The 16,567-nt window shown below is 39.5% G+C and overlaps 1 protein-coding gene and 1 pseudogene across 10 annotated transcripts in view; one reads left to right on the top strand and one right to left on the bottom strand.

The window, feature by feature from the left end:
• NCOA6 (nuclear receptor coactivator 6) overlaps positions 1–16,567 on the top strand; it is a 96,397-nt gene that overhangs the window by 40,354 nt on the left and 39,476 nt on the right. For all 10 annotated transcript variants that reach the window (XM_027558747.1, XM_027558738.1, XM_027558740.1 and 7 more), the window contains 2 exons: positions 2,786–2,941; positions 13,637–13,759. In XM_027558747.1, the coding sequence (XP_027414548.1) occupies positions 2,786–2,941; positions 13,637–13,759 (279 nt within the window). The remainder of the gene's footprint in view (positions 1–2,785; positions 2,942–13,636; positions 13,760–16,567) is intronic.
• Positions 6,527–9,057, bottom strand: LOC113903096 (annotated as a pseudogene).

The following is a 16,567-nucleotide window of genomic DNA, read 5'->3' on the forward strand; positions in this document are numbered from 1 at the left end:
TGGACATGACTGAGTGACTAAACAACAACAACAAAAATGGATGGGAGTAATTCTCCAGACCCAAATTTATTTATTGTTTTTAGCTCTCTGGTCTTTAGTTTCCTTTCCTATAAAATGACTGGCTCTTTGAGGCCACTTAAAGCTTACAAAAATCTTTTACTCCATGGCTTTTTTGGCTTTACTTAAAATGTATTTGAAATTTGTTGTCTTAAATTTTAGATCAGAGGTTAACTAATAGCCCACTGGAACCAGTGTGCAGCCATGTGTTACATACTTTAGTTTTTCTGATTATTTTTTTGTTTGTTTATTTGTTTTCTGGTGTTTGAATTTTATTGCCAGTGCTTCAAGAAATAGATATTTTACATTAAAATTCAGATTTTGGATTTGTCTTTATACAGGAAAGGTCTAATAACATTGAACTCTCCTATCCCAGGTGGTGCTAAGTAGCAGCTGCCGCTGAAGATATCACCTTCCCCTCACCATAGTCCCATCTGGCCTCTTCACACATTTAGATAGCCTATAGTGGTCTTACGGGAATTTGTGCTTGTCGACTTTGGTCTATATGTTCTCCATCTTTTCTGGTTAGCACAATTATTTAATCCCTTCAGACATAGTGCAAAGCCTAGATTTTATCCTTTTATCACAAATCTTAAGTGCTAACCAACTTTTTTAGGTTTTGAGGTCTTATTCTTTAGAATTAATGTCAGGAAGAGAGCTTTTTAATTTTTTTTCAATGGCTCTTTTTTAAAAAAAAACTGTTGTTTCAGGCTTCTTTCTAGTTATGGATTATTTAATACATTATTAGAGAATTTTATGGTGAAAGTTGTAATTGCCACCATAATCATGTTATGATATATCATATTTTAAGGGCTAGCTGGGTCTGATTGTTCATTGTTCTTAATTATCCACATTTTTTCTTGTTTTTAAATAGCTGAATTAGTTTATTAATGGGTTTTAAATACATTAGTAAACTCAGACATGGTTATCAGTTATATTCTTGGTCCAAAAACTATTTTAAGTTAGATGTTCTCAAATATGATGAAAGTTAAGAAAAAAAAATTTTTTTGATAAAATATAGCAGTGTTATAGTTAAAATTTTTTCTGTAGGCTTATCACAAGTAGCTAACATCAAAAGCAAGTTTAATGTTTGTCTGGGCCACATAGGTATAAGATTCCAGTACTGTTCAGACTGAGAAGAAGCCCTGCAGCATTTGTCCTCTGTGGTAGCAGAATCTCAAGCTCCCTGCCTTTTGCTATTTGGATGTATAAGTGTCATGGAAAGGAAAATGGCCTGAAAATCAGAGCTGGATTTTAATGCCATTTTAGTGATAGGTAGCTACTGGATTCTGGGTAAATCTCTTAGATTTTCTGGGCTTCAGTTTCCTCCCCAATAAAATACATTTGGACTGAATCATGCATAATCCTTCCTAAATTTCCTAGATTATATATCTCAGTGCTCTTAGCCAGTGGTCTCTTTTTTTCCATATTAGAACAAGTGGACTCCATGTCTGGATAAACTGATAATGTATAATGGTTTTGGAGGTAGAAGGGGCTTTTAGGGAACATGTAGACACTTCCCCCTATCCATGTAAATTTCTTATTTTGAGGACATATATGCCTAAATGACCATTTTCTCAATACTTGAATGTATAATTGAATAGAGGCTACAAAAGATTTGATGTAGCTGAGTTTATAACAAAAGGAAAAATTATTTTGGGGTTGTTGGGGAAAAAATGTTTTTTTATTATTATCTAACTGGACCTCGGATTTGCTTTCCATCTGTAAGCTGTAATTATAAACAACATTACCTGCTCGATTAGTTTAACTTTTGCATTATAATTTAAAAACATCTTCGAAGTTTGCATTGACTTTTCAGGTTTGCTGAAATGTAATGTTTTCTTATCCTAACTGAAATATAGTTGTGAGATTTATGTTGCTTTTCTCCTCAGTTTGGTGTGCTTCAGTGGAAATTCTACTCTTGTTTAAAATAGAAAAAGATTAGAAATCAGAGACGTAAAGAATCAAGACTTAAGCCTTCCTTAAACTGAAGCATTTACAGGACATTGGAAGAAATGTTTGCTCCCTATATCTCTGAATATGTTTCACAGAGATGCTCGGTGAAAATTTAAATATAAGTACTAAAAGTTCAACTTTTTCATTTGAAGAAGTATAATTGCTTAACATTTTATAAGTGAATCTACTATCTTCCTTTTCAGTGCTCTTTCTTTAAACAAGTTTAGTGAATTGTAGCTGTATATTCCCTAATATCCTACAGTTGGCATATCTGCCAGTTGAATTTTTATAGAATTTCACTTAAAATTAGAAACTTAAACTTGCTTAGCTTTTCAGTTCACATACATTAAACTGAGTCTAGAAGTAGACCTTATTCTAGTAATTTAAACTTATCTCTCCCTTCTCTCATATGATCCTTATTCCGTCTTACTGCTTTCCATCTATTAAGTGCCTGTGGTATGTCAGGTGCTTTGCTAGATTTTTGGCATATTATTATATAATTTAGCACTCACAGTCTCATGAAGTAGTTTTTTCATAGTTTTAGAGAAGAGAAAGGTAAGTTTCAGAAATGTTAAATAACTTGTTCATGATTTCCCAGGTGCTAAGTGGTAAAGCTGGGATTAAATTTAAGGTTTGATACCAAAGCTTAAGCTCTCTCAGCTACTCCATACTGGTATTCTACCTTGTTCTTTTACTTCCTTGTTGTTGTTCATTCCATGTCTTCTGATGGCTAAAACATTACTAATATTATTCTCTTCCTTTCATGACCAAGAATCCAGCAAGCTAAAGGTACAGAAGGTGGAGCCCTGGAATAGCGTGCGTGTGACATTCAATATCCCCCGGGAAGCAGCAGAGCGGCTTCGGATCCTGGCTCAGAGCAACAACCAGCAGCTTCGGGATCTGGGAATTCTCTCCGTTCAGATTGAAGGTACATGTCTGGTTCCAGATTATAGGAATACTAGAATATAGCATGATTTATAGCATGTGCCGCTTTGTCTGTTCCTCTTAAGTTGAATTCACAATGCCAGGTAACTCACAGAAAGCTAACCAAAATGATCACATGGATCAGAGCCTTGTCGTGGTGAAGAAGGGGCTTTCATAGCTCAATGAAGCTATGACAAAATGTGGTCCACTGGAGAAGGGAATGGCAAACCACTCCAGTATTTTTGCCTTAAGAACCCCAAGAACAGTATGAAAAGGCAAAAAATATGATACTGGAAGGTGAGCTTCCCAGATTGATAGGTGTCCAATGTGCTACTGGAGAAAAGCAGAGAAATAGCTCCAGAAAGAGAGCTGGGCCAAAGTGGAAACATTGCTGAATTGTGTATGTGTCTGGTGGTGAAAGTAAAGTCTGATGCTGTAAAGAACAATATTGCATAGGAACCTTGAATGTTAGGTCCATGAATCAAGGTAAATTGGATATGGTCAAGCAGGAGATGGCAAGAGTAAATATCAACATTTTAGGAATCAGTGAAGTAAAATGGACAGGAATGGGCAAATTTAATTCACATGACCATTATATCTACTACTGTGGGCAAGTATCCCTTAGAAGAAATGGAGTAGCCCTCATAGTCAACAAGAGTCTGAAATGCAGTACTTGGATGCAGTCTCAAAAACAACAGAATGATCTCTGTTCATTTCCAAGCAAACCATTCAACATCACAGTATTCCAAGTCTGTTCCCCAACCACTAATGCTGAAGAAGCTGAAGTTGACTGATTCTATGAAGACCTATAAGACCTTCTAGAACTAACACCAAAAAAAGATGTTCTTTTCATCTTAGGAGAGTGAAATGCAAAAATAGGATGTCAGGAGATACCTAGGTTAACAGGCAAGTTTGGCCTTGGAGTACAAAGTGAAGCAAGGCAAAGGCTAACAGAGTTTTGTCAAGAAAACACACTGGTCACAGCAAACACCCTCTTCCAACAACACAAGAGATGATTCTACACATGGACATCACCAGGTATCAGATTGATTATATTCTTTACAGCCAAAGATGGAGTGGCTCTATATAGTCAGCAAAAACAAGACCTGGAACTGACTGTGGCTCAGATTATCAGCTCCTTATTGCAAAATTCAGGCTTAAATTGAAGAAAGTAGGGAAAACCACTAGGCCATTCAGTTATGACCTAAATCAAATCCCTTATGATGATACAGTAGAGGTGATGAATAGATTAAGGGATTAGATCTGATAGACAGAGTGCCTGAAGAACTATGGACTGAGGTTGTCACATTGTATACAGGAGGCAGTAACCAAAACCATCCCAAAGAAAAAGAAATGCAAGAAGGCAAAGTAGTTGTCTGAGGAGGCCTTACAGATAGCTGAGAAAAGAAGAGAAGCAAAAGGCAAGGAAGAAAGGAAAAGTATACCCAGCTGAATGCAGAGTTCCAGAGAATAGGAAGGAGAGATAAGACCTTCCTATGTGAACAATGTACAGAAATAGAAGAAAACAATAGAATGGGGAAGACTAGAGATCCCTTCAAGAAAGTTGGAGATACCAAAGGAACATTTCATGCAAAGATGGGCACAATAAAGGACTGAAATGGTAAAGACCTAACAGAAGCAGAAGATATTAAGAAGAGGTGGCAAGAATACACAGAAGACCTGTATAAAAAGGTCTTAATGTCCCAGATAACCACAATGGTGTGATCACTTACCTAGAACCATACATCCCAAAGTGTGAAATCAAGTGGGCCTTAGGAAGCATTGCTACAAACAAACCTAGTGGAGGTGATGGAATTCCAGCTGAGCTATTTCAAATCCTAAAAGATGAAGCTGTTAAAGTGCTGCACTCAATATGTCAGCAAATTTGGAAAACTCAGCAGTGGCCACAGTCTGAGGAAAAGGTCGGTTTTCATTCTAGTTCCAAAGAAGGGCAATGCCAAAGAATGTTCAAATTACCATACAATTGCACTCATTTCACATGATAGCAAGGAAATGCTCAAAATCCTTCAAACTAGGCTTCAGCAGTGCATGAACTGAGAACTTCCAGATGTACAAGCTTGACTTAGAAAAAACAGGGCAACTAGTGATCAAATTGCCAACGTGTGTTGGGTCATAGAGAAAGTAAGGGAATTCCAGAAGAACATCTGCTTCATTGACTACTTTAAAGCCTTTGACTGTGTGGATAACAACAAACTGTGGAAAATCCTTAAAAAGATGGGATTGTACCAGACCACCTTACCGGCCTCCTGAGAAACCTATATGCAGGTCAAGAAGCAACAGTCAGAACTGGACATGGAACAACAAACTGGTTCAAAATTGAAAGACAAGTTCGTCGAGGCTATATATTGTCACCCTACTTTTTTGACTTCTATACAGAGTACATCATGAAAAATGCCAAGCTGAATGAAGCTCAAACTGAAATCGAGATTGTTGGGAGAAATATCAACAACCTCAGATATGCAGATGATACCACTCTAATGCCAGAAAGCTAAGAGGAAGTAAAGAGCCTCTTGATGAAGGTGAAAGAGAAGAGTGAAAAAGCTGGCTTAAAACTCAACACTGAAAAAACTAAGATCATGGCATCTGGTCCCATCACTTCATGGCAAATAGTTGGGGGAAAAGCGGAAACAGTGACAGATTGTGTTTTCTTGGGCTCCAGAATCACCGTGGATGGTGACTGCAGGTACAAAATTAAGACATTTGCTTCTTGGAAGGAAAGTTATGACAGACCTAGACAGCGTATTAAAAGAGACATCACTTTGCCAACAAAGGTCCGTCTAGTCAAAGCTATAGGTTTTCCAGTAGTCATGTATGGATTTGAGAGTTGGTCCATAAAGAAGACTGAGTGCTGAAGAATTGATGCTTTTCAACTGTGGTGCTGGAGAAGACTCTTGAGAGTCCCTTGGATAGCAAGGAGATCAAACCAGTCAATCCTAAAGGACGTTAGTCCTGAATATTCATTGGAAGGACTGATGCTGAAGCTAAAGCTCTAATACTCTGGCCACCTGATGCGAAAAGCCAACTCATTGGAAAGGGTCCTGATGCTGGGAAAGTTTGAAGGCAAAAGGAGAAGAGGGGGGCAGAGGATAAGATGGTTGGATGGCATCATGACTCAGTGGACATGAGTTTGAGCAAAGTCAGATAGTGAAGGACAGCGAAGTCTGGTGTGCTGCAGTTCATGGGGTCACAAAGAGTCAGATATGACAGCGACTGAACAACAAGTTACTCGTGTTACCTGTGCTTCACATTGTAGCACTTTAGTATAAAAAGGAGTTGAGGCTCTCGTTGGGTCCTGATGCTTCAGCATCCATAGCCTCAGACTCCATTCCCTTGGACTGATTTTGGCTATCAGTCTGTCCAACATTGGTTTTACTGGCACCCTAACCAAGGACTGATTTGTCTTTTAAACAATATCTAATTTCAGGGCTTCCCTAGCAGTCCAGTGGTAAAGACTTTGCCTCCAATGCAAAGGGTGTAGGTTTGATTCGTGGTCAGGAAGCTAAGACCCCGTATACCTTGAGGCCAAAAACCAAAACTTAAAGTAGAAACAATATTGTAACAAATTCGATAAAGACTTTAAAAATGGTCCACATTAAAAAAAAAAAAAAAAAACCTTAAAAAAATACCTAATTTCATCTGCTTCCTTTCACCCAATATGCCTGATTTAGTATTTATTTTTTATTTATCTAACAGAGGCCCTGAACAATCCTTTTGTAGTAGTATTCATTTGCAGATGTTTTTGTCAGCATGATCTTTTAAAAATGAAAATACGGTACACACACACCTTAAAACCGTGCTATGACTGGCCATTATTTGCAGAATAATGTCCAAACTCTGTATTGTGACCTCGGGCTTTGCATAGTCTGACCTTTACATTTCTCATCTAGTCTTATCTTGTCCAGCTCTCCTCCCTCCTCCTTGCTGTCTGTTCTAGCCTCTTCAGCATTCTTTTGGTTCCTTGAATATACATTTCTTCTTCCCGTCACAGGTCTTTCGCATTGGTGTCTCCTCTGTATGGATATCCCTGCCATTCCCTTTTCCATTAGTTATATACCCAGCCTTCAAGTATCAGCTTAGATCTTAAGGATGTGTTTTCTGAACTCCTTGACTGAATCAGAATCTTTTTTCACATGCTCTTGCAAAAGTCTGGTTTTCTTCAGCTCTGATCATTTCTTACACTTCGACTAGAGCAGTTATTTTGATGATTGTTTTGTTCCCCCATGGACTCCAGGCTCCAGTAGGGGCAGAAACGATATTTTGTTTTGCTCACTGTTACATCTTTACTTGCCTGTGCATGTTAAGTCTTTAATAAACATATGCTGAATAAAAGTAAAGGAAGCACATATATAATAGCACTAGTTTGCTTTGGCTCTTGGAGTACATGATAAGCAGAATATGGGCTTTGCCTTTATGAACTCAGAAGGAGCTCATGACCTTGATGAGGGAGATAAACCTGAGAGAGGTAACTACCAAGTATGAGGAAGCACAGAGGAGCGTCTGTCTTTTGGTGCCCAACGTACTAAAACCTTCTTTCCCCCTCCTGCGTTGGTGCAAACAGTGTGGCAACCAGTGAGTGATTCCAGCCTTCTCTTGCCCTCGTCAGCCAAGCCCTTCTGACCCTGTGCTTGCATAGGACCCAAAAGTTCCACAAAACCTCAGTAACTGAAAGGTCAACATTTTATGTTTAGGAGTGAGACACATTTTGTGCAGTTAAGATTATAGGTTATTGTGCCCCAGAAGGAGCAATAACAACAAACAGATTGTTAAGAGATTGATTGAGAAATGAGGTGAATTCCATAATTTGATAAATAAGAAACTAGTGGCTTAAACAATAACCAGTTTGTTTTGATTGTCCAAAAGGATTCAGAAAAGTAAAATTAATTCACTGCAATCTATTAAATATAGGATGAACTTTTAGGAAGTGTAGAAGTCAAACAGCTATTGTTAATAACATCATATAGGTTGTTTATGTTTTATAAGCACATCAACATACATTTTTTTATAAGAAACATATAAGCAGTTTCTTAAAAACCCTAAACATTTTATAGTCTATGTTACCTATTTACCTGAATTATAAGGGCTTTGTGGTAGTGTTTTCCAGTGGAGAAAGGAAACGCCTTTCTCCACTGAGAGCAGAGTGTGTCTCACTCTTCTCTTTTTTTTTTTAAACCACAAATAAGATCTTTTGTTTGTCACCATTAAAAGTCTTCATTTTAAACAGGTTCTTGGACTGTTGGCTTGTATCCATTAGTTTGTTCAGCTTTAGCACCTGTCTCATCCCAGCAACTTTTCCAGAACTACTGCCTTCGCCATGTAGCTCCGTGAGTTTTCCCTCTTCAAACTGGGGCTTCTTCAGCATTTTTACTTTTCTAACGAAGACATCATGGAGTGGAAAAATAGGTTGGCGAGCTTTTTCTCTGTCTTTTCCAGTGCTGTCTGGAATCAGTTTGTTGACATCCTCCTTCAAGTCATTTTTCTGCACCTCTCAGGTCATGATTTCCATCATCTTCTTGTGAATCTGGCGCACCTGCTGGTGCTGGGCATAAGAGGTCTTCCTAATCTGATTGTTGCGTTTTTTAGTAAAACACACACGAGAACAGATGAAGCACGTTGATATCAACGTGACTTCAGTCATGGTCTGCCATTTTTGACCATCGAGCACATTTTGTCACAGGTAAGATCCATACCATGGAAATCTCAGGCAGGTTTTGCCCTGAACATCCTCCGTAATTAGCTTGAATTGTCTAAAGGCAGCTTCATCATTCTGCAGATCAACAAGATTCATTTCAAAAACACAACCCTTGAGGCCATCAGATGTGATTTTGTTTCCTTGAGTTCTTGTGGTCAGTGCTTTCCTACTGTTCCTTGTATTGAACGTAGCTGGTGCTTTCACATCATACCAATCTTTCTTAGAAAATGGGTCAACCACTTTCTTCTTGGCTCCCTTTCTACCTCCTTTCGTAAGGTGCTTATTCTTGCCGACCGTCTTGGTGACGTTCAGAAAGCCAAAAGGGCAGACGCATAGCTTACTTGAGAACTTCGGTGAGCGGGGCAGAATGCACTGTCTGTATGACCCCAAGTTTCTTCTCTTAATCATTCCTATTTCCTACAGGTCTTCAAAAGAGTAAGACTCCTGTTTATTCCTGTAGCCATAAATTAAAATAGAAATACCAGCATGGAAGCAAAATAGATAACATATAAGAAATTATGAAATTTACATGTGGCAGTGTTTATCATACTACAGAAAAGAGTTTTTTTTTTTAACATTTGGAGTACAGCTATGTCCTGGGTGATCTCCTTTTCTCTTTCCACATCCACTGGGAATTCAGGCAAAAGTGAAAGTGGTGGCAGCAGCTGTTGCTTTTGTGAAACTGATGACGGGCTCATGCCTTTTAGGTTATAAGAGAAGGTATTGCCACTATTGTGGTGTCTGCTGCAGGGCTGGAGGGACAGGCTGTCCTACACCCAAGGACACACAGTCTTTTCTCCATTGAAGAACACTCCTTGTACCCTTCTTTTGAGTTTTGGCCAGGGAGTTGAGGAGACATCTCTTTTGAGGACATTTTGTGACTCCTCTGTAAATTTATTCTGATTTAAAGTAGGAGTCCGTAAAGGGTCAAAGAGTAAAAATTTTTGGCTCTGTGGGCCAGAAGATCTCTGTCAAGACAACTCAGCTGTGCTGCTATAGTGCAAAAAACAGTCAAAGCAATATGTAAATGAGTGAATGTGGCTGTGTTCTAGTAACACTTATTTATCTGAACAGGCAACAGGCTTGATTTGGCCCATGGGTCATAGTCTTCCAACCCCAGTCAGCAGGTTGGAGAGCCAGTAGTGTTCTCTTCTATGTGTGTTTCCTTGACAACAACTAACTTATGTGCAGCTTGCAAATAGGGAAATAACAGTAGTATAGTATGGAAATTGTGTTTATTCATACATTATTTTTATTTCCAGGGCAAAGGGAGTTAGAATAGTAGGAATAGAAGGTTAATTGTCCATAAACCGTTTGATCTGTTGCTTTATGGCTGGGAGTCCTTTCAGCTTTTTTTTTTTCAGAAAATTGAGAATGAGAAGTTACACTCATGTACCTTCCCCAGAAGTACGCCCTCAGCATTGCGTGGCTCTCAGCTTGTGAACTTTACTTCCTCCCATGCCCACCTGGAGATGGCAATGGCAACCCACTCCAGTGCTCTCGCCTGGAAAATCCCATGGACAAAGGAGCCTGGTGGGCTGAAGTCTATGGGGTCGCTAAGAGTCGGACACGACTGAGCGACTTCACTCTCACTTTTCACTTTCCTGCCTTGGAGAAGGAAATGGCAACCCACTCCAGTGTTCTTACCTGGAGAATCCCAGGGACAGGGGAGCCTCATGGGCTGACGTCTATGGGGTCACACAGAGTCGGACACGACTGAAGTGACTTAGCAGTAGCATGCCCACCTGGAGGGCAGCCCCACCAGCTCAAAGCTCCATTGCATCTGCATTCTCTCCCAGCTTTAACCAGGCATTTCCACTCTAGTGTTCGGGTGTGTTGCCTACACCAATTTTTGTTTTCATTAGAGCTCTAGTTACAAAGTCGCATGGGTTTTGAGTTTGCCTCAACAGTGTTTCTCCCATGAAACCTATTATTTTCAGTGTGAGATTTTTATGGACCGTGAGGTTTTCCTGGAATGCAATTGTCATATGGAAAAACTCCTATGATTCTTTGTAAGGTTATGATAAGATGACTTTTCATCATGTAGTAAGTAAATAGCTAATGAGTGCCTGTTATGTACACCAGGTACTGTTCAGTGTTTAAAGGATATAATTAAGGTGGCCATAAAATTTATCTTTTAAATTAGGAAATGAAAATAAATAGAGTTACTATGAATAACTATTAATAACTATCCTGGGAGAACAGATATAACGGGGAGTGTGTGTACGTGCTCAGTCATGTCTGACTTTTTGCGACCCCATGGACTGTAGGCTCCTCTGTCCATGGGATTTTCTAGGCAAGAATACTAGAGCGGGTTGCCATTTCCTACTCCAGAGGATCTTCCCGACCGAATGATCGAGCCCATGTCTCTTGCATTCCTGCATCAGCAGCTAGATTCTTAACCACTAGTGCTACCTCAGAAGCCCATAAAGGAGAGGCAGACAAGAAAATAAGTGAATGAATAACTACATAGAATGTGCTCTGAAGAAGTAACAAGGTGTTTTGATAAGGGTGACCTGACCTTGGAAAAAATGATTGGAGAAGACTTTTGGGGCTTGTGACACTTAATCTTAAACGGATAATTGAGAAGATGGTTTATGTGAGGAGTGCAGGAGAGCTGCTCTAGGCAGAGAGAACAACTTGTACAAAGGCCTTAAGGTGAAAAGTGGGTTTGTGTGCCTAAGAAAGTAAAAAATCCCACTGAGCCTGAGTCCTTGTTATTGAAAGAGAGACTAGTTTGAATTGAGATTAGAGAGACTGGAAAGGACCACATCTGAGCTGTTAGTAACAGCCACAAGCCACTTTTATGATCTGTTGTCCATTTCAAAAACAAAAGTTCTTCCACCTAGAATGTCTTCACAAATTTAGTATGTTAATAGTTCTTTCCCTTTGGTGGAAACCCTCAAGATCTGTATTCTTTTTCTCTTTTATTCCTAACTCCCATAGGCAATTTAGAACATTGTATAGCCCCTGGCGATTGGTCACTTATTGTTAGGATATTTGTTCCCTATTACCAAGCTATCTGCCTGGTCACAATAGTTCATATTTTATCTGTTTATCTAGCTGACCTATATCGTGACAAGACAGAAAACTGCTGTGCCTTCATTGGCTTCATTCTTTGTCATCTTCTCCTAAAACAGTAAGGAGCATGGTGAATGCAGCCTTTCAAATCCTCAACCACAGGCTAGCTATACTTTTTTCTGTCCACAAGGTGGTGCTGTCTACCAGAGTAAGAATAGTCAAAATTTGGGTTTAAGCTCAGGAAGCATCCCAAAACTTGTTTCAGAGGTCTTTTTATTAAGTGAGGTTTAAATTGCCCCTAACTCTAGTAGTTAACTCCAGCGGGAAAGGAAAAGCATGTGATCTTAAAGGAGCACAAAGGGCTTACAGGGAGTCTGCTCCTTAAAGTGAATAGTGGTTATGTGAGGTTTGCGTTGTAATTATTCTTTGAACTGAATTTGTTTCATACATTCTTCTAGGTACATGATATTTACTAAAAAATAAATTTCATCATGTCATTCTAATTTTTAAAAAAATAAAATAAATTACCTCTAACTTTCAGATCAGATCAGATCAGATCAGTCGCTCAGTCGTGTCCGACCCTTTGCGACCCCATGAATCGCAGCACGCCAGGCCTCCCTGTCCATCACCAACTCCCGGAGTTCATTCAGACTCACGTCCATCGAGTCAGTGATGCCATCCAGCCATCTCATCCTCTGTCATCCCCTTCTCCTCTTGCCCCCAATCCCTCCCAGCATCAGAGTCTTTTCCAATGAGTCAGCTTTTCGTATGAGGTGGCCAAAGTACTGGAGTTTCAGCTTTAGCATCATTCCTTCCAAAGAAATCCCAGGGCTGATCTCCTTCAGAATGGACTGGTTGGATCTCCTTGCAGTCCAAGGGACTCTCAAGAGTCTTCTCCAACACCACACTTCAAAAGCATCAATTCTTCGGCGCTCAGCCTTCTTCACAGTCCAACTCTCACATCCATACATGACCACAGGAAAAACCATAGCCTTGACTAGACGAACCTTTGTTGGCAAAGTAATGTCTCTGCTTTTGAATATGCTATCTAGGTTGGTCATAACTTTCCTTCCAAGGAGTAAGCGTCTTTTAATTTCATGGCTGCGGTCACCATCTACAGTGATTTTGGAGCCCAGAAAAATAAAGTCTGCCACTGTTTCCACTGTTTCCCCATCTATTTCCCATGAAGTGGTGGGACCGGATGCCATGATCTTTGTTTTCTGAATGTTGAGCTTTAAGCCAACTTTTTCACTCTCCACTTTCACTTTCATCAAGCAGCTTTTTAGTTCCTCTTCACTAGAGTCTACTCAATTGGAACACTTCTAGTGACATTACCAACCAGGCTATTGTGAGGTTCAAATAAGATACAGTTTCTTAAGCATTAAAATCCCTATACAAATGTTGCTGTTATCATATCTCAGAGGTAGATTAGTAGCCAGGGTATATGCTCTTCATTGCATGAGTTTCTCCTCTGCATATCTCTTTATATTGCAGTTGTTGAAAGGAAAATGGTATTTTACTTACAAATATCACAGTGTCCCCATGCCATTGTATGTTCTTTCTGTGTTAGACCTACTCATATTTCTAATTTCTGATCATAAATTCTCAAAAAGTAATCCAGGATTTGAGACTTTCTGAGAATATTTTCTTCCTACACACATATAAGATGAGTTGATTGAAAATAAATATTCAGCCTTCCAAGCTTCCGCTGACACCATACATCATTAATGATTGTCCATCTACTGTATTGTGAGAATTAGTTATGTTCTTCTTGTGCTTCATGTAAGTGAACGTGCTCAGGTGAGGTTGAAAAGAGGCCTGTATAGTATTGACTCACCCTTTTTGTGGTGGTAAACTTAGCATAATTCTTTAAAAACACATAAAACTAAAGCTCTTGTTTATCTGTTTTTCAACAAAATTTACATCTTATTCTGATGATTTCCTTTTAAACCTGACTATCATTTTCAGGGGAAGGTGCTATCAACCTGGCTTTGGCTCAGAACCGGAGCCAAGATGTGAGAATGAATGGACCCATGGGAGCTGGAAGTTCAGTTAGGATGGAAGCGGGATTTCCCATGGCAGGCGGTCCAGGTGAGATCTCCCACTCAGTTGTATGACATTTGACCAGTTTCCTTTTTTTGGCTTTATTTGCTAATGTATGATCGTTTGAGTCCTGCAAGATAGGTGGGGGTTCCTGACACATTTCTTTTGATTGGTTCAGGAAAACAAGACATGAATGTAGACTCTTAGGAGACTAGAGTCACAGACCATGGAGCATATATAGTCTTTGCGATGTTTGGGGCTCATACTTAAAGGTAGATGAGCCCTGAGCCATGCAGGAAACATTTATTGAGTTCTCATTGTATGATGGGACCTATGCTAAGTGTTGGAAGTAGAACTGAATAAAACATCTTTTATCCTCAGGGTGTTTATAGCATCACATAGCCTTCTATGTTATAAAAGAGAAAGAGTCACCTTTCTCTGTGACTGAGAATCCAGGAGTTTGTGCAGGCTTAGGTGGAATCTGTAGAAGTATGTGGGAGAGTATGTGTTTTTATGTATTTAGAATTTGAGAGAGTTACAAATTAATTTGCTACCTTTGTAACTTTCTGTGAATCACAGAAAGTTAGAATTGAGTTGGTACTCTCATTTTAAGCTGAGGAAACTATGGAGTTCACAGAAAGGAAGCAGTTTGCCCATGGTCAAGTAGCAGTGGGCAAATCTGACTCCCGAGGTCAGTGCTATTTTCACTGCACTAGAGAAGGCGGTGGCACCGCACTCCGGTACTCTTGCCTGGAAAATCCCATGGGTGGAGGAGCCTGGAAGGCTGCAGTCCATGGGGTCGCTGAGGGTCAGACACAACTGAGCAACTTCACTTTCACTTTTCACTTTCACGCATTGGAGAAGGAAATGGCAACCCACTCCAGTGTTCTTGCCTGGAGAGTCCCAGGGACGGGGGAGCCTGGTGGACTGCCGTCTTTGGGGTCACACAGAGTCGGACACGACTAAAGTGACTTAGCAGCAGCAGCTTTCAGATTTTTTTTCTGCTGTAGGAACTTTTATTCAAATAAGCCAGAAAAGCACAGCTGCTGTGACTGAAGGAGAATCTAAGTACGTGAAATTATACCCGATCATTCACTTCCAGCCTACCACAGTAGCTCTTGAAGAAATGCAGCAGAATAGAGAAGCTCAGTTTATAAAGCCATTTTTTTCTAAACTGTAGCAGAAGACTTGGCCATGGAGAACTGGAACTAGGCTTTTATGCTGGCACTGCCACTTAGTGTTTGCCTCAGGCGAGTCACTGTACCTCTCCATGCATCAGTTTCTTCACTGAGATAATAGTCCCTATAATCTTTTGAGCTCTTGCTTGAAGATGGATGAGCCCTGAGCAGTGCAGCAGACCTTCACTGAGTTCCTGTTGTGTCAGGACCTGTGTTGTTGGGCTGTTTTGGAGTACTGTATAGCAAATGGAAAATACCCAACCTGGAACCTATAGTAGGGAGTTAAATTTAGTTCTCTGAAGAAGTCTGAGCATTTGGTGTTAAGGCAGCTTGATGAAAGATTATAGGTAACACTGTTGCCTGTATTGAAGAGCCAGAAGAGTGAGCAGAGTATAGCCAAGTTGCATATAGTTAGTGCAAGAAAGATCAGACCTAGGATGAGACTCAGGAAATCTGGGTTCTAATCTCAACTTCTGGTCAGATGTCTTAATAGTTACTGGCCTTAGTTACCTGTAAACATATTTATGTCTAAGAAACAATATTACAGATCCCTTCCAACCTTAAAATGTTAAGACTCCATTAAGCCAACATCAGCACACTAATTGCAAGCTCTCCTAGTATCTGGCAAACAGCAGGCATATTTACTAAGTATCTCTGAAAAGTGAGTGTAAATTTTAGTGATGTATGTAATTCATTATCAATATAGGAAACTTAAAATCTTTAGGTTGAAATTAGATTGGTGTTTAATGAAGGACACTGTGGTAAAATATAAAGCTTCAAGAATAATCAATTAGTAATGATCTGTAGTCACAGTAATATTTTAACACCTAGATACTTTTTTTACTGCCAAGTATACTTAAAATAAGAATGTTTTTTCTCTGTCTTCCGTTGGGACAGTGGATGCAAACAAAATTTAATATTTAGTTAAAACAAATTTTTCTAGGGAAAGAGACCTTAACTAACCTTTAAAACTATAATAAATAATTTTAGAATTGTGTATCTAGAATGTCTTAGACTAAATTATTCTAAACACTACTTTATTCTCTTTGCATTGGCAACAGAAACTTGACTGATAAGCAGGAGTCTTTTGAAATGAAAACAAAATCCATAGCCAGTTTTTTTTTCATAGCTTCATAGAATCCCAAGATTAGTGAGGTACCATAGTAGTCATTTAGTCATGTGTCGTTACTGATGTTTTGAATCGATAATTCTTTCCTATGGGGAGCTGTCCTGTGCCTTGTAGGATGTCCAGCAGCATCCCTCACCTCTGCCTATCAGGGGCCAGTAGCACCATCACACCTTCCTCCTGGTTGTTCCAACAAACTATCTCCAGACCTTTCCAGATATCCCTTAGGGGACAACATTGCCCCCAGTTGTGAAGCATGATTCTAGTCATGCTTCCCACATAGTGCTAGAATGTATTCTACAGTATCCCTCCTGAGTATGTTAGCCAGCATGTGCTTAAGCATTTCTGGGGATAGGAAGTTGATTGTAGACTAAGAAAACCTATTTCTTTTTATTTCCTAAGAACTTTCTTACTATCCGATTACCATCTTTGGAAAGTGGGGTGGGGTTCCAAAGAAACAAATCCATTTTTAACAGGTAAACATTTGCCTAACTGCCCTATCTCAGCTACAGAACATCTGAAAATTAAATAGAACATTTAATGCACAGATGA

Source organism: Bos indicus x Bos taurus, chromosome 13 (genome assembly GCF_003369695.1).
Source record: "Bos indicus x Bos taurus breed Angus x Brahman F1 hybrid chromosome 13, Bos_hybrid_MaternalHap_v2.0, whole genome shotgun sequence".
NCBI classification, from domain to species: Eukaryota; Metazoa; Chordata; class Mammalia; order Artiodactyla; family Bovidae; genus Bos; species Bos indicus x Bos taurus.